At 37.4% G+C, this 23,387-nt stretch overlaps 1 protein-coding gene across 1 annotated transcript in view; it reads right to left on the minus strand.

The window, feature by feature from the left end:
• Positions 1 to 10,152, minus strand: part of LOC104274435 (docking protein 6) — a gene marked incomplete at both ends in the record, with an annotated part of 61,665 nt that extends 51,513 nt beyond the window's left edge. Inside the window, one exon of the mRNA XM_009870069.1 lies at positions 10,045 to 10,152. Within this exon, the coding sequence (XP_009868371.1) occupies positions 10,045 to 10,152 (108 nt within the window). The remainder of the gene's footprint in view (positions 1 to 10,044) is intronic.
• Between the last annotated feature and the right edge of the window lie 13,235 nt (positions 10,153 to 23,387).

Raw genomic sequence — 23,387 nt, forward strand, 5'->3', positions numbered from 1 at the left:
TTTCTGTTTACTGGAATCTCTTCTTTGTTACGATATACACAGTCTTAACTATATGATGGTATTTGATTTTTCATAACTGGTTTTCACCTCAGTCAGAATAAATGATAAGTACCATTGTGTCACATAGAGGCTTTATAAATTATGTCTGGATCTCATAACTTGATACTGTTTTTCTGACTTAATGGTATACTGGTTACACCCTGGTTTCTCTCGAGGCGCTTCCGTAACGATCGTCACGCAAGTATATCTCACACAGATGGTTTCACAAATATTAATTTCCTTTCACACCTTCCTCACTTCTGAGAGGTGTGGATTACATTGACAGGGAAGGAGCAAATAAACTGTATGGTGAAAACAAATCAAAGTCAAAAATACGTCCTTTAAACTCTCGATCTGAATTTGAGATATTTGGGATTCAGCTTTTCAACACCACTTGCAGTAAAAAGAGGAGCTTAGCTGTGCAAATATTCACAGCAGAATCCAGCCGTTTTATATCCTAGCTCAGCCACTTGATTTCTCCTCAAGGACCAATAGAGACCTCCTTCAGATACCTTATTTCCAGTCTCTCTTCTCAGAAGTACCTACCCCCCCAGCTACATCTGGGACCTGCTACTGAAGCCCTCACTCTAAAACACACGGTCTTCTTCTTTCAGAACCTGCCACTCCTGGGAAACATCTGAGGCAAACATACCTCCCAGTCACTGAAACATGAGGTGGGTAGTGTTAGTAGAGAGCAATTTGCTTTGGTGCAAAAATCTAAATAAACCCTCTTGCTTTCTCTTAATGTACATCTGTCCTGCTGTACTGATATCCTGGGTAGAATGGGGCTGAAAAGACAACCTATGTCCATAACTCCCTGCTTCTGTGTCCACTTCCCTTCCACTGTCAGATTTTTATTTCTGTATCAGTCTCCTTGCTTTTGTACAAAATCAATTAAAATGAATTTCAGTTTACCCTTAATGATACACACTTTCTTCTCCATCCTCCCATTCCATTCTTTCCTTTAGCATTTCTCATAGCAGTGTCCTGAATGTCAGCTTTCCATCTGCCAGAAGCTCTTGCTCTTTCTCCCAGATGCCTAATTGATAAGGTGCCTTCAGATTGCTGGAACATTTACTCCTTTATTTTTTTCCCATGCTCTAACATTTGGTCTATTTCTTCTTTAAATTTTAGTTCAACAATTTTCCTTGCCATGTTACCTAGGTGCCCGAGGATATACATACAGAGAATGGTTTCGTGATCTCACCTCAACTACCCAGCCCCGTGCTAATCTTCAGAAGTGACAGGTAGCTACTAGAGTGAATGTCAGGCTTTAGCCCTGAAAGAACTGGAGAGAACATATTTCACTACTCAGGAGAGAAAATTATCTGAACTTCCATCACATATGAGCTTTACAGATGACGAGACGGTTTAGCTGTCAAAGTCAGAAGCATTTCTAAAAAACTTGCAGAAAATATAGATTTGTAAAGGCTTCAAATTTTGCCAAAACTTGGCTAGATTTCCAAGGGAAAATCAGAATATACATAACGGACACACACACCATTGTGTTCTCCTCTGTAAAGCAGTAACTTTAAAGTAGTTCAAAGAAAAACTTTCTCAAGACTGTTTTAAAAGGGAAGATTAAGTATAGGAAGATTAAGTATATTTTTTCCATCACTAGAAATAACTGAAACATACTCAGGAGAGGGCAGGTCCAGTCTGACACAATACATGCAGCAGAGGGATATATTAAGAGCCTGTAGCAACTTTTAACACCACATACGTCATAGGTCACAGAAAAGTCTAGCTTGTTTCAGCACATAATATAACGAGAATACAGGCTCCTACTTAAAGAGCTGTTTTTAAGATTAGTGTCCCTTTTGCTGCAAAACTGTGCACACACTCAAGAACTACTATGAATTTATTAAGTGTAACATGGATCTTTGTGTAAGAACCACCACTAACATGTCTGGGAGTTGCTTTGTGTTACCAGTAGAGACTAAGAGATTATCTTTACTTTCCCTACCACATATTTCCTTCTTGATACTTAAGATTCAGCCACTGATGACACTGCTGAGGAATTCAACACTGCCCATTGACATCAAGTCTTTATCTACCCTGTGAATTGACACTTCTAATTAACACTCTGTGCCTTCAAGGTTTAGAAGGATGAGTAGAGTCGCACACAGGAAGAGACTCAGAGGGTCATTTAAGCGTTTTAGGTCTATGCTTGTAGGAGCTCAAAGTCCTGTCAGTATGTTCAGCTTGAAGATTTCTTCACTATATTGTTAAGGAAAGAAGATGTTATTCCCTTAATACAATCTTTGTTGAAAGAGATTTTGGTTTATTAGTTTGCATGCTGCCCTTTGATGTGCTCAGACTCTATTAACAGCTTTATTAACAGCGCAGCTCCAATTATCCCTGCAATTTGCTTTTTGGTGCATAGAATGCTTGCTTTGAACAATTACGTTGTTCAGATACTTCTATATTTTAAGAGGCATCTGATAATTACTGCAAATCTTATTGTTTGCTGTACAGAACTGAGCAATTTTGCTAGCAGTTATTCATTTAAATAGGGTTCATTTTAATCTCACCAGCCGAGTAATAGCTGCCCATGAAAGCAACGTCCTTTGTAACCTTCCCATACCAACCTGATGGTTTTGCTAGAAGACAAGATATTACTTGAAAGTGCTGTAAACAAATATTTGAAGAGATGTACATGCCAGAACAGAGAGAAATAAGGACATAGCTTTCATGAAAATTTAGTTATCTCTGCTTTAAAGGACTCAGCAAAACATGGGTGTAAAAACAACACAAAGTACACTTGGGCACATCTTTCAACCTCAAACAACAAAGACTTAAAAAACTCTCCGTTAAATTGCTGATTATTCTTTGCAGAAAGAAATTTGAAAAATATTGTTTAAAACTAACATACTCCCATATCACACATTTTTCACTGTGCACCTAAGAAAATACTACAATGAGATCATTATTTTGAAATTTTCTGAAAGAATTTCTGGGCAATAAAATATGACCACACTTTTAAAGAACAAGGATAAGGGGAAAGAAGGGGAAAGCATATAATGGTCTAAATTTGGGGCTGTTCTCGAAGTAAAAATCCAGTATCTGTGAATGTGACCAGATCTTCATAAGTTATACACATTTAGCTTTTGAATAATAGAAATTTTTGTGTGAATTTAAACAGGTAAGAAAATAAACATTTACTGAGGAAATTTACATCAACTAACAAACAGTGGAAGCAGAATGGTCAACATAGCAAAACCAGACAGGTTTGAAATTGAGATTTTGATAAACATAAAGGATAAATACTAGTGGAAAACAAAAGGCGAGGAAAGAGTATTCAAATAATACTCAGATCTGGATGTAAATCAAATGTTACATCTTATCACAAAAAGTACAAGAACTCAAGCCTAAAAATTACATTTTGATAGACGTTTGTCCAACTTTTTTTGAGAATGTCTTTGCATCTGAGAAGTAAAAATAGTAGCATTCCAGATTATAGAGGTTCATAACTCGTGATTTGTAGTGAATATGAGCAACATAAGAGGATAAAATATCCCAAAATAAAGCGGGAGTCTTGGACTAAATGAGAATAAGCATTAGGCTAGTTCAGATTTCTTTAGCAATAATGTTTATTTAGGCAACCCAGCAGCAGTCAGAGACTGCTGAAAAAAAACGCACAACCCAAAGGTAACTGAGTAAGCAGAGATAATGAGAAGTTCTTTTAAGGATTACGATACGTATTTTTATTTTTAATTTTAGAGTTGTAATTACATTTGAGAGTAGTATGGGCTAGCACACAAATGACTGTGGCAAAACTGAATGTTCTTCAAGTTACCAGGAATTCACTTATGTTAAAATATTTTGAAGTGAATAACCACCTCATGGTTATTCAGAGCCTAACAACTGTGCTGTAGAAGAATAAATATCCTACTGATCCTGTATACTGAGTTTTCAACCACAAGAAGAACCTGCTTCCTTCTTCCTCTTACAAGACAGGACTACTAACAGACCGCAGAAACTCTGGGTATGTGCTTGTGAATGCATGTGCATAGGAGATCTTATTGCCAAGAGCTGTTGAAGAAACTGCTGTAGCAGATACAAGAACTTGCCATAAATCACTGGGATTGCATTACATAAATCACCATTTCCTGAAACTAGGATTTAGCTTTTCACAGGTTTCTTCCATACAATCAAGCAGTGAACGAAGAAGTCTAATGTAGCTCTGCTTGTGTGGCCCTGGCCACAAATTTAATTTAGTAGATTATAGTTAGGAAGCTACTGCTATTCTTTTCCTTCATTATTATTTACTTTTGTGGACACATAAAATACAATATGTACTTAAGACCATCTGTTCCAAATATATTTTAGACTATCAGAAGTCATTGCTAAAATGTTGTGCAATCTATTTTTATTTTGTACTTACATAAAGCATATCATAATCAAACATAGTAACAGAAAAAACAATGAAATAACAAAAAATTCTAAAATTCTTATCCTACTTTAATCTGGCTGACTTAAAACTCAAAACCTTAGAGATAGCTGTTGTTGACACAATCTTAACAGAATAATCTCCCATATTGAGGGAGTAAATCAGTAAATCCTAAAATCTATGTCAGACATCACTTGTTCATTTATTTGAAAGGCAAGCATTCCAGCATTGATAGATTCAAGCTTCTCTTGCTCCAAGACAAGTTGGGACAGACCCAGGTCACAACACTTTCACTTTATGAGCTACCATTAGTAATTAGCTATGTCACCCAACCCTTTGGGCTCTTAGGTGAATGAATACGTTCTCCATACTTTGCTAGTGATCATTCTGTGTAGCCAGGATTGAATTACCTATGATCAAGTTTATGACACAGAGACAAGTTTGCAGCATGCCAGTTTCCTCTACATTAAACCCCAATGAAGATTTGGTCATTTCTACTCTTTTTCCCACATTTCCTTTATTTTCTGTCACTTAGATGCATAAGGTGTTTGGCAAGTCTTTTGCTCCTGGTGGGTCAGAATCTGTGTTTATAACTCATCTTCTGGTTAGTTCTGGTTAGTTGCCCTTCAAGCTCTATTTCGCTCTTTCCCATTCTGCTTTAAGTACAAATTGGCCAGCAGTGCAATGCTTTCAAGTTTATTTGGATACATCAGGTTGTGAAGTTGTATCTCTCATTTCTAGTAACTCTCGTGTTGCTATTTAGCCATGATGACTTCTTGTAATGCTTCTACAAGCCTCTCCTAATGGGTAATACACACTGGTACTACCTGATCAGTACTACTCCGAAGTCTGAATGTATTTCACTTTTTCACACCTTTTATCTTCTATTACAAAAATATGAAATCTTGTTACTTATGCCCTCTTTTAAGCTGGTAAAGCCGTGGTGTCTGGTTTTGGCCTTTTCTGATAGTGGAGGAACTGCTATCAAGAACATACCCACCACCAGGACAGGTGCAGAGCTATTGCCACTTTATGCCCATTTTGGAGGGAGCGGTGGGAGTAAATACAGAAGTTCTGCACAACTTCTGTGGTGAATCCTCACGGGAAAAGAGTACAGCTAAGCTGTAACTTACCTGAGATGGAGTTTGACGATCTAAATTTACAGTAATGAGAAGTTTCAATTTGATATCAGAAAGTGGAATGAACAGATGAGGTCATGTCTTGACTAATGAATGTAATATTCAGTGTTACTGTCAGGAGGCACTTGACTATAAGGACTAATGCCATTACTGTTATTTATAATAAGAAAATGAGTAGAGAAATAAAAACCCAAAGCAATGCACAAGAGCATTAAAGAATCTGCAGAATAACAAATAAATCCACATATTGTCTGGATACTGGGGAGGAGAGCGGGAGTCCATTTTCTAAGAAGACAGCTTATTTTATTTACTCATTAATAAATACTTATTTAGGATATGCAAACCAGAAACTCTCCATTTTGAATCCTCTTAGATTTTTCCTACCAGTCCTATTTTTTTCTTTCTTTTTAGTTGCTTCTGTAATTCCCACTGCCCATTACATAGGTTTATTACACAAGTACAGGAGATATATAGATATATAGGCAAAGTGTTTTAAACAGGAATTTGCTCTGAGCTACATTTCAAGCTCGAACATGTAAAAGGGAGACCTTGATGAGTTACTTATACTGGGCTGCTGTTTGTGATCCTGGATACTGATGTGAATGGAGATAAACCAATGGTATTAATATTTGTTAAGCTTTCAATGCAGAGCTAAATTTTCTCCCATAACTCCACACAAGAAAGCTAGAAAATCTGCACAGTACAATCTAGTAAGATTATGGTAAGCCTAGTAAGACTCCTAGACCTTCTCCCAAGATAACTTCGACCAATTTAAGTGAAGGACTTGAGTTCATAAAGAATCCCAGTATGTTCTGAGTCCCCCTCTGCACCACCCTTTTTCTGCTATTAAATATGAAGAAATTGTACGGGAATAAGGATCTCACTGTTGATATACATATTTTTATATAAATATTAGTGTGCAATCAGAGACCTTCATCCTTTCAAGCTTGTTACCCTATCATTAGTAGTCAGGCTTTCAACTTACATTTTAGTCTTCCTTAAATACCATTGTGTTATTTCTTCAATATTTTTCAGTCAATTTTTTTCAACGATTCTTAGAGTTCAGAGTTGCCCTTCAACTTTGCACACCTTATATTTTGTGAGTGAATGAGGAAACAGAGAATTTCAAAACATGGCTAACAGTTTGCACTGAATAGCAATAAATGTGTATTTTGAACACAGCAATAGCAGCTCTAGAAAAGAAAGAAAGAAAATCAGGTATTTTGATCCAATACCAACAATCTGATAACTGTATTTGCTCCCACAACAGCCTGTACTGTTCCCTCAGTAGTCACACTCAATGACTATTCACAACTTATGCATATCCACTTCATCACTATTTCATTTATCAGAATGGAGGCAGTAGAGGAGAATAATCATTACAAAATAATAGAATGTCCGTTTTAAAAAAAAATCAAGCCTGAGAATAAGAGTCAGGGTTTCTATTTTCTGATAATGTAATTTCGGAAATAATTTCATGACTTTATTTGAGAAATGGATCCAATTCTTTTTTCTCCATGGCCAGAAACCCTGTATCCTTTCAAATACAAAAGATTATCCTTTTCTTACACTTCCCCCTCCCTCACTCCAAGGAGTGGAATAAGAGGAAAAAAAAGGATGAAAAAGAACAACACCCTCCTCTCCCATTTGCTTATGTTACATGCAAAGGGCAATGCTTCCATTAACACTACAACATGCAGCTGCATCTGTATCTATGTTATTCTTTTAGCTTCCCAAACAATCTTACATTTCATGATTCTTCTACAAAGACGAGAGCTGACAAGGAACACATAAAGTGCTTCTGAGTCCTCTTACACATGAAGTATGCCATATGCAATAACACGTTCAAAAATATAGTTTAGCTTCATCCCCTAAAAGCGCCTCCAAAGCCCCACAGTTTCATTCTTTTGCCCAGCTGTTAATCCATACAAATTTCTTAGATAAGGGATCTCCTTGGAATTTCAGCCATCACTACAGCTGTTGTACTGCGTCTGGCTGAGATGGAGTTAATTCTCCCCACAGCAGCCCTCACAGCGCTGGCCTTTGTATTAGTAGCTAGAAGGACATTGATAACAGCCCAGTATTTTGGCTACAGCTGAGCAGCACTCACACAGCACCAAGGCTGTGGTTTCCCAACACTCCCTGCAACAGTAGGCTGGGGTTAGGCAAGATCTTGGGAGGGGACATAGCCAGAAAAGCCAGCTCAAACTGACCAAAGGGATATTCCATGTCACAAAATCACAATCCTGTCTGCTCAGCGATAAAAGCTAAGAGAAGAAGAAGCAAGTGGATATTCACTATTACAATGTTTGTCTTCCAGAGCAATCATTATGGGTACCAAAGCCCTGCTCCCTGGGAAGTGGCTGGACATCACCTGCTGATGGGAAGTAGAGAATACATCTTCTGTTTTCCCCTTTGCTTCTGTACACAGTCATTGTTTTTGCTTTATTAAACTGCTTTTTATCTTGACTCACAAGATTTTTCCATCTTATTTTCTCCCCACCATGTCCTGCTGGGAAAGTGAAGCCACAGAGCAGCTCTGGTGGGCACCTGGCCTGAAGCCAGGGTCAAGCCACTGCCAGCTATGAGACCAAACCATCCAATTAATCCTTCTGAAGACTCATCACTAAGTTACATTTTGAAAGTAAATGTTTTCTGAAACTTACACTGAAGAGAAGAATCACGTTCACTTGCTGTTGATCTCCCCCTATACAGAGGAGCAAACATTGTCATTGTGGTACTTCAGTGAAAGTGTCAACTGTCTAGTACGTGTCAGTTCCAAACCTGGATACCAATCTAAGATTAGAAGATGGATTTTGTCCTTCACCTGGGTCGGACCAATCCTATGCACAAATACAAACTGGGCACAGAATGGGTTGAGAGTAGCCCTGAAGAGAAGGATTTGGGAGTGTTGATAGACGACAAGCTCAACATGAGCCGGCAGTGCGCTCATGCAGCCCAGAGGCCAATGGTGTCCTGGGATGTATCAAGAGGAGTGTGGTCAGCAGGTCAAGAGAGGTGATTCTTCCCCTTTACTCTGCTCTTGTCAGACCCCACCTTGAATACTGCGTCCAGTTCTGGTGTCCCCACCACAAGAGGGACATAGATCTGTTGGAGCGTGTTCAGAAGAGGGCCACAAGGATGATCCAGGGGCTGGAGCACCTCTGCTATGAGGACAGGCTGCGGGAGCTGGGATTGTTCAGTCTGGAAAAGAGAAGACTAAGAGGGAACTAATAGCTGCCTTCCAATATCTAAAGGGAGCCTACAGAAAGGCTGGGGAAGGACTTTTTACAAGAGTGTCCACTGATAGGACAAGAGGAAATGGGTTTAAGTTGAAAGAGAATAGATTTAGATTAGATTTTAGGAAGAAATTCTTCAGTACGAGGGTGGCAAGACTTTATAATAAATTGCCCAGAAATGTTGTGGCTGCCCCCTCCCTGGAGGTGTTCAAGGCCAAGCTGGATGGAGCCTTGAGTATCATGATCTAGTCGAGAGGTGGCGTCCCTGCCCATGACAGGGAGGTTGGATTAGATGATCTCCAAGGTCCCTTCCAGCCTAGGCCATTCTATGATTCTATGATGATTCTATGAAATTACTGGGGCTCATTTTCTTAGAAAATATTCACAGGATAATTGCATGCTATTTATTATATGTACATTTTTCGTTTAAAGATACCAAGAGGTTACTGAAACTTAAAGGCCAATTTACAGTTTTATGACAAAAAGCATTAGACCTGCCTTCAGGAGATGGATTTAAATCCACATTCTTTCATCGCTTGCTCTGTGACCTTGATTAAGTCATCTTTGTGTTTCAACTTGCCAGTTTTAACATAATATCTAATGCTGACATGACATAAAGCTGAAGTGACTGGATAGAAGAGTCCTGCCCGATTTTAGGATTAGCTAACTTGAACTGTACTGACTGACTTGGGGAGCTGATAACAGTAACTTTCAAGACAGAAAGAAAATCTCATGCTCAAATATCGTGTTTTCCATCACAGAAGTCACAGTGACAGAGAAAGCAAGGAGTACTTCATTCAGTGAATCCTGAATTTTTACCCTTAAAAATCCTTGCTGTTGACAAGACCTTGTAAATCTTGAAGAGTTCCGAGTAAAGCATTATATATTCAACCAGTCGCCATTACAGCCAAGGCACTTAGCATTTTCAGAATTTGTTCAATACATAGTTAATAACCAATGGTGAAACACTTGATTATGAAGTCTATTTTAGACATTTCAAACATACTAATATTAAAAGAAAAAAATCAGTCTGTCACTTGACACACATTGAGGATTTTGGGCTTATCTGAAAAAAATACTTTGACTTCTGACCTGCATCACAGAGATTTACCATGCCTTTTACCTTTTACCATCAAAAGGCATTTTATCATGCCTTTAGTGTCAGCAACACACCCTTCCCAACAAAGAGTGGTAAACAGACAAAGCTTCAGTACACAAGAAAGGCATGAATTACCTTGTGAAAGTTCCTGAAATACGCTGCTTTCTCATCTGGAAATTTTTCTAGCCTCCTGGGTCCTTTACTGGAAGCCTTCTTGAAAACCAACCAACAACGTCTGAAAATCTGCAAACAAAATCAGTGTATTATATTAGCTTTTCTTTAAAGGTGGAAAGTATCACAAATGAGTTCAGCTACATAACTGCCTTAGGAAGAAATTTTAAAATGACAATATTTTATTTTAAAAGTCTGGAAAATTGAGAACATAAATTATTTCTCCACAACCAATCCCAAATTGTCAGTCCTTTGTAGACTTTTTGGCTTCAATTTTGTTCATGTGTGCCACATTTGACAATTCCTGAGAAGCAAGTAAACCCATGAACTTTGAATATGATAAGAATTATAAGGCTGTCATCGGAGAAAGTACTTAGAGAAGTCACTCCATGCATTTCGAGCTTCCACATTTACACTCTGTCGATACCACTTTGAAACACTAATTGCAGCTTTTAACACAACACAGTAATAAGCAGTTAGTATTCAACTTGTATGCACAGAAAAGAAAAAACAAGGTTGAAATAAGCACCAATGGGACCATTACTGGACAATGACATGCAGTTCTCTCACACAGTTCAATGGCAAACTTGCTAAGGAAAATAATGCAGATTATTAAAGTTTGGGGGCATGTAGTGAAAAATAAAATCCTTCAGAAGGTATGAAACAAAACAATAATATCCTCCCATTTTAATGAGAAACACACTAGATTTTGCTTCAAATGCATTTTTAAGCAACGAGGGTCATTGAAGAGACTATTTACCAAGCATTCTGATGGTATTGCCATAACAAGAAGTTTAAAATCAGGATTGAATTATCAAAGAATACATTTGCAGTTCAAAGAAAAGTTGATTAAGGAAAATGCTCTAGATTGCATTATGCAAGTAAGGGATTAGATATTAATCTAGTTTTATAATCTACGAAAATAGTTTACTTCATTCACCTCTTCAGTACTTCCACAGCTCTATAAGCAGTACTATATGGAATTTTATGTTATTATTTCAAGGATACACAGAAAACCAAAAATACCAACCCAATACCAGTTAATGGTTCCACTGATTATATTTAGTGATGAGCCTTATTAAACAACACAAGAAGTACAGCAGTATTTTATTTGAATCAAATGGATCTCCCATTACCAAACACATAAATAGATAAGGAAATACAAACATAGAGAGCTAATATAAGTTTTCCCCTCAGTGCGATGCTGTCTAAACTGAGTGTAAACTTACATAATAATACTGGCACTATCCTGTTGTCATTATCTCAGATGAATACTATTAGTCAAAATAAGTGGATTTAAAAAAAAAACCAAAACCATCACCATTGGACTACAGTATTAGTATGTTTAATTATGAAGACCTCTGGAAGAAAACATAGCACTTAATGATATCCTCTGCATGCATACTTTTTAGAAAGTATACAATGTTTAGGTTTTGTCTACTAATGTTGTAGAGTGGCAACTGTACAACAGTACTTCCTACCTCAGAAACTACTTCACCTAACCTAGGGAAAAGCAAAGACAGTATCATATTTCCTCAAAAAAAAAAGAAAGACATTTGACCATAGGACATCGTAAACCGTCTTTATTAGGGAGTACTTTCTTCAAATAACATCTTGGCAGTGCTGCAAATTACTTTGCCAGAGCTACAGCATCGCTCTCACAATTATCCCTTGATTAACCCGTATTAACTCTTCACAACATTATGATGTAAAAAGCTCCACACACAGGTAGAAGATACTCACACTATTTTGACCTTATTAAAAGCAATAGCACCAACTGTCCAAAGGGAACATTCTATTCATTTAATAGAAATGTCACTTTTAATAATATGCCTGCCTCTTCCAGGATCTGTTTTTTGTTTTTTTGTTTTTCTTAGCCCATGTGTATTTTCAGCTCATTTCTTCCTCTGAGGAAGAAAAAGTCTTTTCCTAAGAAGTTCTTCATCATGGTAAATAACTGACTTAATTTGAAATCTTTCATTGATTTCCTTATTTTAATTACTTGCCCTTAATGGTTTACAGTCCTCAAAGACTTCTCTTTAGAAAACCAGATCAACACACAGGCCTCATCATCAGTGGTGGTGAGTTTTAGCACACAGTCACAGAATCCACATTTTATAGATGACCCGAAATTTGGACAACTATTGATAAGGTAACAACAGTTTTGTGTTAATTGACTGAGAGGTTTTCTTGAAGGTTGGGGGTGTTTTTGTCTTTTTTTTTTTTTTTCAATAAGTATGGCACAGTCATACTTCATTACAACGCAAAGTATGTTAGATCCTGTACATCAGAAGTATCCCTAATAAATGGAAAAAGAAGACATGCAAAGTCAAAGAGTCAGCTTTCTCCCTGCAAGGATGAGAACATTTTCCAGATGAAATGTCATCTAATGCATATGCCAAAGCAATTCCTTCAGTGACAAATGAGCAGGGTCTCCCAAATGGCAACTTCAGTCTTTTTTCATTAGCTATCAGTCTGGGGCATTGTGTAAGTGAGTTTGAGGGTTTTCAGCTAAACTGACTAAATTCAGCACGGAGGCTTTGACTCCCTGAGTAGTGTCCATCGAAGAGCAGTAGATGCTAGTTATCTTCAAGGTTGCTCCTTATTAGGCCTTTTCCCAAATTTCAGCATTGGGATGAATTCAAAGGCTTCAGCACATAAACTGCAGGAATGAACAGCCCTTGCTTTTAAAAGAGAACACTGAATAGCAAGAGGAGGGAACCATTAAGTTTTACCTTCAGACAGTTACTGCTTCAATTTATTGACATCTGTTTTTTCCAGACCTTTACGGAAAGGAGAGATCTGAAGAATGGAATAGCTTGAAAAGGACTCTTAATATGGCATGTACATACACCAAGGTACATCCTTGCATTTGGATTTTATTTTTTAACCTACTTTTAAAGCTGGTATAAACAATACAGTTCCACTGCATTTCAGCAGCATTTTACCTTATTATACCAACAGACAGTTTGTATCTCAGTGTTTGAAAAAGCATTAGCATATGAATTTACCTATAAATATGAATAAATAGGTGCAGATTTGAACACACAGCAAACAAACATTTGCCTTTCATAAGGCACCTCATTGTTATACAGAAGCCTACTCAATTATTCACGAACTAAGATACTCTTTTATCCCTGGCCTAGTTTAGGATGCCATTGGCTGTAATCAAAACTTCTGAAAGACTTCTAAAGTCCTCAGATAATTGGGGTAGTCACTGCGAAAGAAATCAGCATCAGCCCTTTAACAACAGTGAGAATGAAAAACACTCACAGTGCTGACTCCATAATATTTAGTATCTCCTGTGAGATTTAAGTGTCTGTTTTTCACACATGCATAGCTGAAGAAATGCCAAATATTTGATCATCTAATCAGTTTTATGGCATTCTTGGATGAGCACCCACTTATCAGTGAATATGATTAAAAAATTTTAGGTTTTCTTTTATTACAGTATCAGTTAGAAGGACCAAAACTTTTTCAGTAAAAACCAGAGACGGATTGCATTGAAATTACCTGCTGAGCCCATAGCACGGCAGAATCTCTTTAAACAGTATTCTTCCTCTCTCAGTTTCTGGACAAAGCAGAAAAACCCCCATTTCTCCAGATCGCACTGCCTGTGCCACTAGATAGCAATAAGCAAAGGCAGTAACTCAGGACACGGGTGTTCTGGTGAGACCTAATTCAGCTGCCCCTTGCAATGTCATATGGGAATGACTTTCATTGCACTGTACAAGCTTGCAGGGGAGAGCAGCCTCTGCTCCTAAGAGGAGCCTCATCTCATTAGCGACAGAAAAAGATTCCAGAACCAGAACGATATAACCTTATAACCCCCAAATGATTTCTGAAATCTTCCCAGTCAGAAATTCAACTTCCAGTGCTGCTCCATTTCTATTAATCTTTAGAGATCTCTTTTTTTATATTTTACTTGAAACAGTTCAATAGATCAATTCATGATGAAAATCTCTGCACAATCTTTTCTTACTTCTGCTTAATTCACCTCTCAGCTCACCTTTCTGGCATGTTCATATTTTTTAATATTCCTGACTAATATATGCAAAGGTTTGGCCTCTGAACGGATCATTATTCTTCATGCTCATATTATACACTTCTGTTTTACTGTTACCACAATTGTTCGTAATATATCCATTAAGGACTTATTACTGGAAATCCATTGGCTAAATTAGTTTTTTAGAAAGAAGAAAAAAATTTTACTTTTCTTAAAATAATTTAAAATAATTTGTTTACAGTGGGAATCTTATACATGATTTTTCCGTTTTCTAGAAATTTCTAAAGACCTTTCCTAGTCATTCACAATAGATGCTTTTGAGATTAACATTTCTTTTTATGCACTGCTGTAGCTAATAAAGCTTTGCCAGTCACCACTAATAGAGATTTTTATTGACATTATTCCAGAAATCCCACCTTACACTCAAAAAACAGAAACAAAAAACCCCCTTATCCATATTTTTTATTTTTTAATAAGGCCAAAAAAAAAAAGTTACAACAGTATAATTTTTTTTTTTTCCAAACCACTTAAGATGCTCTTAAATCTTCCTGCCCCCATCCAAAAGTTAGTAGAAATGGCAATCACTTTCTTGGGTGTATTGGAAAACTATCTAATTTGCTGCCACTAGCTGTAGAAACATTTGTCTCTTGAGAGAAACAGCAGTGAGTCAGCTCCTAGTTCCTAATAGAAACCATCACTGACCGTGATGGGTATCGAAGCATTGCTCACGGGGCTTTTTGGTAGCATAACCCATCAAATGTTTCTCCCAGGAAGATATCTACATAATGATATTCAGTCCTGCATGTACATCTCATTATCTGCAGGAAAGGCTGACTATCCCTGACTTTCCACGTGCAGCAATCTCCTGTTAGACAAGGCAACATCTGCAGTGTAGGCATTAAAAACACTAAAATATGAGTATGTTCAAATCTACTTCATTAATTATCTCCATTAAAAACGGATATTGGTTTTTATGGGGTATGTTGTGAGCAAAAGAAAAATCTTGACTCACGAATTAAAAAATGCAGCATTCATAGTTCGAAAAATAAAAATAGTTGTCAAAGTAAAGTCATGTTTAAGCATTGTTCTGAAACCCACCCCGTTTTTGATTTTTCTGTGCATATTTTGGTGAAGGGTGAGAAGAGATGAGGGGGGAAACCTCAACACTTCAGTGGAACTACATTTATCATGCATTAAAGTAAAATTTAAGAGAAACTGTAAAGCAGTTATAATCTGTAAGGAGGCCCAGGAGGAAAATGGGAAGACAAAACCATTCATGCCTCAGTTAAAGTTACAGGATGTAAAGTACTGCCGAGTAAAGTCAATAAAAACACTTCATCACTGCATTCCACGTACTTGAGTTACCAACACTTTGCATTAAAAAGACAAAAGCCAGGACTGCTGTAACAAGGCATGCCATCCCTCCGCCGCTCAGGTTTCTGAGCATCTCTGAAATTAAGGTGCCCTAGAAACACCATTCTCCTTGTCTCCACCAGCACTGATTTCACTGTCTACCTTTTTTGCAACACAGTTACCACCACACAAAGTGGGTGTATTTTGGGTGGCAAACTTCGGATCTATATGAAGAAGGAGGAGAGGCGGAACAGCAGCGCACAGCATTGAGCTCCTCAATCAGCCAGAGGGTGAGGAGTAGCAGGGAATCGAGGCCAGCTCCTGCTCCTTTACCACACCATTGGGAGCTCACACATCTCCCAGCAGCAGAGCAGAGATCCTGACACCCACCCTCCAAACAGGAGGGGAGGCAAAACCAACCCACAGTCCTGCTCGGAAGCATGAAGTTACTTGCTTCTGTCAGCAGCTCCGGGATGTGGGGTCAGGACTTTACCACGAGATACAAATAAGCCTTGGGAGGGGTTTGTTAAGCTTCTTTTTTTTTTTAATGATTCTAACTCTCCACCTGCTCTTGCCCATTTAAACATATATTCTTCCAGTATCTACCACAAAGCAATTGCAATTAAAAAAAAAAGCAGTTTAAACTGGAAAGCCAGGATTAAAAACCAAACAAATATATCCCAAAAAGATCACTGGTAATGCCTTTAACATGTTATGAAGGCTACGCAACAGGAAAACACTCCTCACATATGATAACCTTGCACGTATCCTTCAGCTTCATTTTATCATCCCAATTAGGAAGTAAGGTTAAATCTCTAGTTTATAAACCTTGTAGTACGACCTTCTGCAACATTATACATGACAATTAGGCCTTAGATTGTTTCAGTGTCATAGTTCAAATCCTAAAATTTCTCACAGTATTTTTTTTTATTATTTCCCAGACTGCAAAATGGCTGCCATTTGAAGTTAGACATAGAACAAATATAGAAACATCTGCTACAAACTGTTTCATCTCAGATTAGATCAATCCTTGTGGGCTTGATTGCAGTCAGTGAGAATTAGGATGGTTAGAGAGAGATGATTAGGGACAATTCACCCAGTTACAGTATACATACGTCATCTTTCTGCTGCCATAACATACCACTATAGATTCATATAGATGTTTATAATATACTATAATTTATATGATGTTATAGTCACAGGCTATACATGCAATTCATGAAAAGATTTATTTTATTAATTTTCCAACTATTACTACACTAACTGAACTACTATGTGTATAGACACTTTAGCTACGGAATCTGGATTTTTTTTCTTCTATTTAAAAAAAGAATGGGGGAAATATAGCTGAAAAGATTTGGACACTGTAATCCTGATAAAAGTGTTACACAATTTCATCAATCCTTAAGCACCCACAGCTTAAAAATTTCACCTCCACTACTTTGATTTGAACTGCCAGTACGGCAATTCAAGGGCAGGAGAGTCTACACAAATAATGCACTCGGTCTTCACAGTAGTCCACAAATAAGCACAATTTATCACTTATATCTGAACAGATCTTATGGTTATTTAAAAAAAAAAAAATTAGTTCCAGCAGCCACTTTTGGACTTTCTCCATTTCTGATTCAGCTTTGGCAAGACAAACTCCAGTGATTCCTCTGGAGGAAAACTAATACTGGTTGTTTCATGTCTGGCCTCAGAGTAGATGACAAAAAAATCTTAAAGGAAACCACAACAAAAAATTTGTTACAACAGTTCTAGCAGACATCCAGGAAGAAAATGCCAGAACTCGCAATACTTTTAAAGAAATTACTATGCCCAAGAAATCTCAAATATTTCACCAAGATTAAAGTGAGTGTATACCAGCTACTTATGAACAATTAGGTAGCCAGAATTTGTATCCAAGTTTGTATCTCCTCCCACAGGTAGTTTTCTAAATGTAACCAGAAAAAAAATACCAAGGAAATTGTGGTTTTGTTACACTTAAATATTAATTGAGTAACTTCTCACACTGTACTTAGGTAACTATCTTACTTTACTCATCTGAAGTTTTTTTAGTAGAAATATCAATTTTTTCCTGCTTCTTACAATATTTTGCTTTAGTTACAAATAAACATGCTCCATTTGAATATGGCAAATCACAAATAATGGTTTGATATTCTACAATGGAAAGTAATACTTATAGAATAAAACTATATATCCTTTCATTAGTCTTTAATCATATCTTAGTAAAGCTTTTGACAGCATTTCCCACAGCATTCTCCTCAAGAAACTGGCAGCTGATTACTTGGGTGGGATAAAAAATTGGGTAAAAATTCACTGAATAAAAAGTTGGCTGTATGGCCAGGCCCAAAGAGTGGTTGGGAATGGAGATAAATCCACTTGGCAGCCAGTCACAAGTGATGTTGCCCAGGGCTAAGTATTGGGGCCAGTTCTGTTTTATATCCTTATCAATGATCTGGACGAGGGGATTGAGTCCATCCACAGTAAGTTAGCAGATGACACCAAGCTGGGCAGGAGTGTTGATCTGCTCAAGTGTAGGAAGGCTCTGGAAAAGGATCTAGACAGGATGGATCAACAGGCTGAGGTCAACTGCATGAAGTTTAACAAGGCCAAATACCAGGTCCTGCCCTTGGGTCACAACAATCCCAGGCAGTGCTACAGGCTTAGGAAGAATGGCTGGAGAGCTGCCAGGCAGAAAAGACCTGGGAGTGTTGATGGACAGCTGGCTGAATGTGAGCTAGCAGTGTGCCCAGTTGGACAAGAAGGCCAATGGCATCCTGGCCCGCATCAGGAATGGTGTGGTCAGCAGAAGCAGGGAAGTGATTATGTCCCTCGGCACCAGTGAGTCCACAGATTGAATGTTGGGTTCCTCACTTCAAGAAAGACACTGAGGTGCTGGAGTATGTCCAGAGAAGGGCAGCAAACCTGGTGAAGGGTCTGGAGAACAAGGCTTATGAGGAGCATCTAAGAGAACTGGGGTTGTTCAGCCTGGAGAAAAAACAGGCTGAGGGGAGATCCTATCGCTCTCTACAACTACCTGAAAGGAGGTTGTAGTGAGGTGGGGATCTGTGTCTTCTCCCAAGTAACAAGGGACAGAACAAGGGGAAATGGCCTGAAGTTGTGCCAGAGGAGGTTTAGATTGGGCATTAGAAAATATTTCTTCACCACACAAGTTAAGCATTGGAACAGGCTGCCCAGGAAAGTGGTTGAGTCACCATCCCTGGAGGCATTGAAAATACATGAGATGTTGCACTTAGAAACATTGGTGGATACGACATTGCTATGCTGATAATTGGACTCGATGATCTTAAACAAATCTATGATTCTATATAGCTATATTGAAACAATAAAAATACTACTACAATAAATTGCTTAAATTTTGCTCTTCCATAGATGAGCTTATTTAAGCTGAAATGCAATATTTAGCAGACAGTCATCACTTTGTTCTTGAAAAAGTTAAAGGCATTTAGTGTACCTAAAAGGGATCTTAATGCTGAGAAACAGGCAGGTTAGAGTTATTGAGACAGACATTTCCATATAATCTGCAATAACACACTTAGATTGAAAGATTGTATCTATCTGCTCAGATCCTTAGCATTTTATGTTTAGGAAGGCAGGGATTTGTGAAAGTAAGTATTACAAAATAAAAACCATGCAACAGAATATGCTAAAATGAAGCGGAGCTTCTGAACAGAACAGTAATCGCTCACATCTGTTCTGTACCACTTAGGGACAAAAACTCAACTCATTTTTACAGCTCTGATTTAGAGAGTTACAAGCTCAAAATCAGCTTCAGAATGCACGATTATTCCTTCGGTTTACATTAGTCAGTATTCTATGGCATCTATCCTTACTTTTCTCTACAGGATCACGGAGAAACCTCTCTTAGCAGAGGTACCACAGTCCTCAAGATGCTGTTGCTTTGACTGATTAAATAAGTGGAAATAGTGTGCTTTGCATGGGATTTAATATAGCTGAGCACAGCACTAAATCCAAAGCACTTTCCACAAAGAACAAAAACATGAGCTGAATATTGGTGCCACCCTATGTAGCTGTATAATTTCTAACAACAATGGATCTTTGAAGTAGAGTATGAAAGTTTGAGTCTTTAATTCTTGGATGCATTCTGTCATTTCAGCATATATCTAGAAAATCTTACAAATCCAGCAGCACTGATATATATGGGTGAAAGCTAACTGCAATCTATCGGTGCCACAATTAAATGCCTGGTCACAGTCCCAGGTACGCATGCATGCATGAATTATATGCAACATGTTTAAATACAATGAGATTAAACAATATATAAATGTCAATGTACTGGAAAAGTCCTTCAAACCTATTCTGATATTGTACTACTGAACAGAGTACAGCTCCTAAAAACGGCATTTGACATATCATACAATAAACCTCTGAAGCATAAGCTTGTATAAATCAATCATGTTGGTTTCCTACAAATCAAATGTATCAATGTATCTTTTTATGTGAAATTAGGTATTTTACTTTGACTCTCCTTTAAGTATTAAGAATGTCTGCCAGGTTTTATAAAGAAATTAATCTTATATAGAAAATGAGGTGTTCTGCAAAATGAAGCTTGTAGCAGGATTCAAGCAGGACCATAGAAATAGTAACGATGAAGAGGATGACTAAATCAGTGCTGGTTTTTTGACACTTGATCACCTGCATTACTGTAACTTGTAGGTCAAACCTCTTCCTGACAAGGAACTTAGTTTTAACAGATGCTAGTGTGCCCCCAGAGACTTTCATTACATCTTATTTTTAACCTAATTGAAGGGGAGGAAGATGAATTAACAGCTCATGTTAAGTGGAAATAGTTAAAACTCAGAGCTAGCAAGAATCCTCTGCAGCTGGAATAAAACACATTAAAATTGAGTACTGCAGTGAAATTTTCTGCAATATTCATATGCAGAAGTACCTGGAACTTGTAAAGTCAAAAACCAAAACAAAAATCAAACCAAACACCCAAAAGAACCAGCTGTCATTTGCTCTGGGTCTTAAGAGATTAAGAGAAACTTGCATGTAGGCAGAAAGATACGTATTTCAAATAATTCTTTTGTTTGTATTAATGAATTGCTTTCTGCCTCTCTTGTGCTACTTATTTGGCAGTATTTCCTGAAAATCTCTGATTAAAGATGTTACCAGTCTGCTATTACAATGGATCAATACTGCACTGAATAAACATGTAATTCAAAGCAAGAAAAGGATGAGAAAACAAACACTTTTACACAAAGCTAAGAGGATTTGGAAGTAAAAAAGCTATGGCCCTTAGCTCTTGTAACTACCAACACCAGTTCTGTTCAGCTTTTGTTGCAGCAGCAAATTTTTAATAGATAAAGACAGCTTTCACTCAAAGAAAACTAGCATGACAGAGTCTCCCTAAGAACTCAAATGCAGCTGGTGCGTTACATGCCCAGCCAGGATGTTCTGTGGGGAAATGTGCTACTATGGGGGATTAAAAATCATGTTGTTACTACCCCAAGGAAATAACGCGGAGGAAAAGCGGAGGGTTTCCAAACCCAGGTTCTCTAAGTCTGAAAGACCACTCTGAATTCTCTGCTCTGTACCTATGATAGGTTTCAGGAAAGTCTGCTCTATAAATGTTTTAGATATTCACTCAAAGTTTATCCAGATAAATCCACAGAAGAGATGTCAGCACTTTCGTATGCTTTGGCTCAAACCCAAACTGGTAACACTTAAGGCACCATAGATCAAATACAAATTCATTTATGAGAAAGATGATCATCCCATCAAGTTAATATTATTATCTCAGAGACAAAAAAAACCCAAACCAACAACCAATTCTCCCTCTCCCACCGCCTCTACTATTTATCACCAGCTTTCCAGAGCTTGTAGGAGATTTTACAACCATTTCCCACAGGCAGAAGAAAATTATTAGTCTGCACAACTGAAGCTATTTATTTTGATATTCTCACGGCTGCTTATAAATAGAAAACATCTTGATTTTGTATGCCCTGAGGGCAGGAAAGGGTAGAATGAAAAAAATGTAGCATTTCTGGTCAAATCAAACAGACAACCCAGAATACTCGATGCAGAGTACAACCATCTAGCATGTTGGTTCAATATTAGCTCACACAAGTCCCTTGTCTCACAGTATAGGTCAACAGCAAAAAATTGTGTTGCCCACTTCCCACAACTGCTGAGATAGTCTCGGTTACAAGATCTGAAGTTGTAATATGTAGTCTAATATAAGAGAGAAGGAGGGGGTAGGAAATGCTGTACTCATTAGTATCAATTCTACCAGAAGCAAGATTTGGCTTTGCAGTTTTAACTGGTTAATAATTGACTGGCATTTTAGTTGTAAAGTTTGAGTGAATGTTTAAGTGTAAATATTAAAAAGCAGGAGAGCTGTTATAGATACAGCGTTATTGTATACTGATAGCAATGAGTAAACTCACAAAACCACATCAAGTCAGATTTCTTGTTAAGCAATCTTTCCATGCAAAAAGTTAGTAGAAAACCATAGTTACAAAATAAAATATTCAGATTTTATGGAAAATATCCAGTATGTTTAACAGAATGGTTACTCTATTTTTATTAATAGCCATTCTGAATAGGAACATATTATGAATCATGAACTCTTAAAATACGTATTTATATAAATTTATATATAAATTTATATATATATCAAACAATACATATGGATAGCAGTAGGTAAACTTCAATCTCTGCATGTTAATCAATATATTTTCTGGTCATTCACCAATAGAAGTATTGATGTATTTATATCATAAATAGGATTATAAATCCACAGTTACATTTCCAGCATCTCAGAAATTAATTCAAGCAAGTCTTTTTATGTGCCATTAAAATCTTGCCACTATACAGACAAGTCTAAGCCCAGTACTGCAGAGCAGCAATTGCTTCACATACTCCCCTCTTGTTTTGCAGTCTGCACTTAAAATATCCCAGCTTGCATATCAACCGAAATAGAGTTAGGTACGAGATGGGCATAGATGAACAAGAGGAAATGAGCAAGTCACAGAGCCTTGCCTCCTTCAGTTACAGAAAGCCTGCTAGTTTTTTATCTCCTCTACTTGTCACACTATTTACATCTAAGGAGATACCTGAAGTCTGACATTTTTTCTTGTTGTCCTCATAGTACTGTCTCACTAGGATTCTTCCCAAGGAGTAGTGGGGAGAAAGAATACCAGACATTTCACATTCATAATTCTTTTTTTCACAGGTTCTCAGTGGATAGTACACAATGATTGTGCTTTGGAGACCTAGCTTTTATTGTGATTTGGTTTATGAGCCTTGCCCCAGCAGAAATTTTAGTTTTTGCAGCTAATATCTGCATGAATGGATTTTTGCTTTTGACTCCAGATCACTTGTGTTAGTACATTCTTCCACTGGCTTTTGTATTTTTAACATATATTATAATGAATCTATCAGCAGGAAAGGCCATTCAAGTTCAGACATGATAGGTCAATGCAGCATTCACTAGTGAACTCACAACATCAGGTCACAGCAAGACAGCCACTGCGACACTGAGCAGTTTAGGATGCTGTACTATCCTACCTTTTGATGGCAGTGCCTTTTGTTCTATCTCTCTTTAGAATGATCCAACTTTATTCTTTTCAGGCAGCACATAGCATGTAATTTCTCCTTTAACTCCTCTACCTTTCAAAATAACAAGTCCCTGCTTCCTATTGTTTTCCTTCAAGTCTTCTTAAGTGTGCCCTGCTGGACTTCAAAAATCTCTCAATAACCACCTTAAATTAGTTCAGTCTTGGTTTATGGTGGCTTTAAACTCTAAGACTTTATAAATGAATGAAATATTACATAAATGGAGCTGACTCATAATGGAATATCAGTCATATTTACAGTGAAATTGTTTTACTTTTTCACAGTATCCTACATTTCCCTACTGTTACTTCCATTCCTGTTGCTATCTCTAGTGCTGTAT

The sequence above is a fragment of the Apaloderma vittatum genome, unplaced genomic scaffold, assembly GCF_000703405.1.
Source record: "Apaloderma vittatum isolate BGI_N311 unplaced genomic scaffold, ASM70340v1 scaffold16955, whole genome shotgun sequence".
Taxonomy (NCBI): Eukaryota; Metazoa; Chordata; class Aves; order Trogoniformes; family Trogonidae; genus Apaloderma; species Apaloderma vittatum.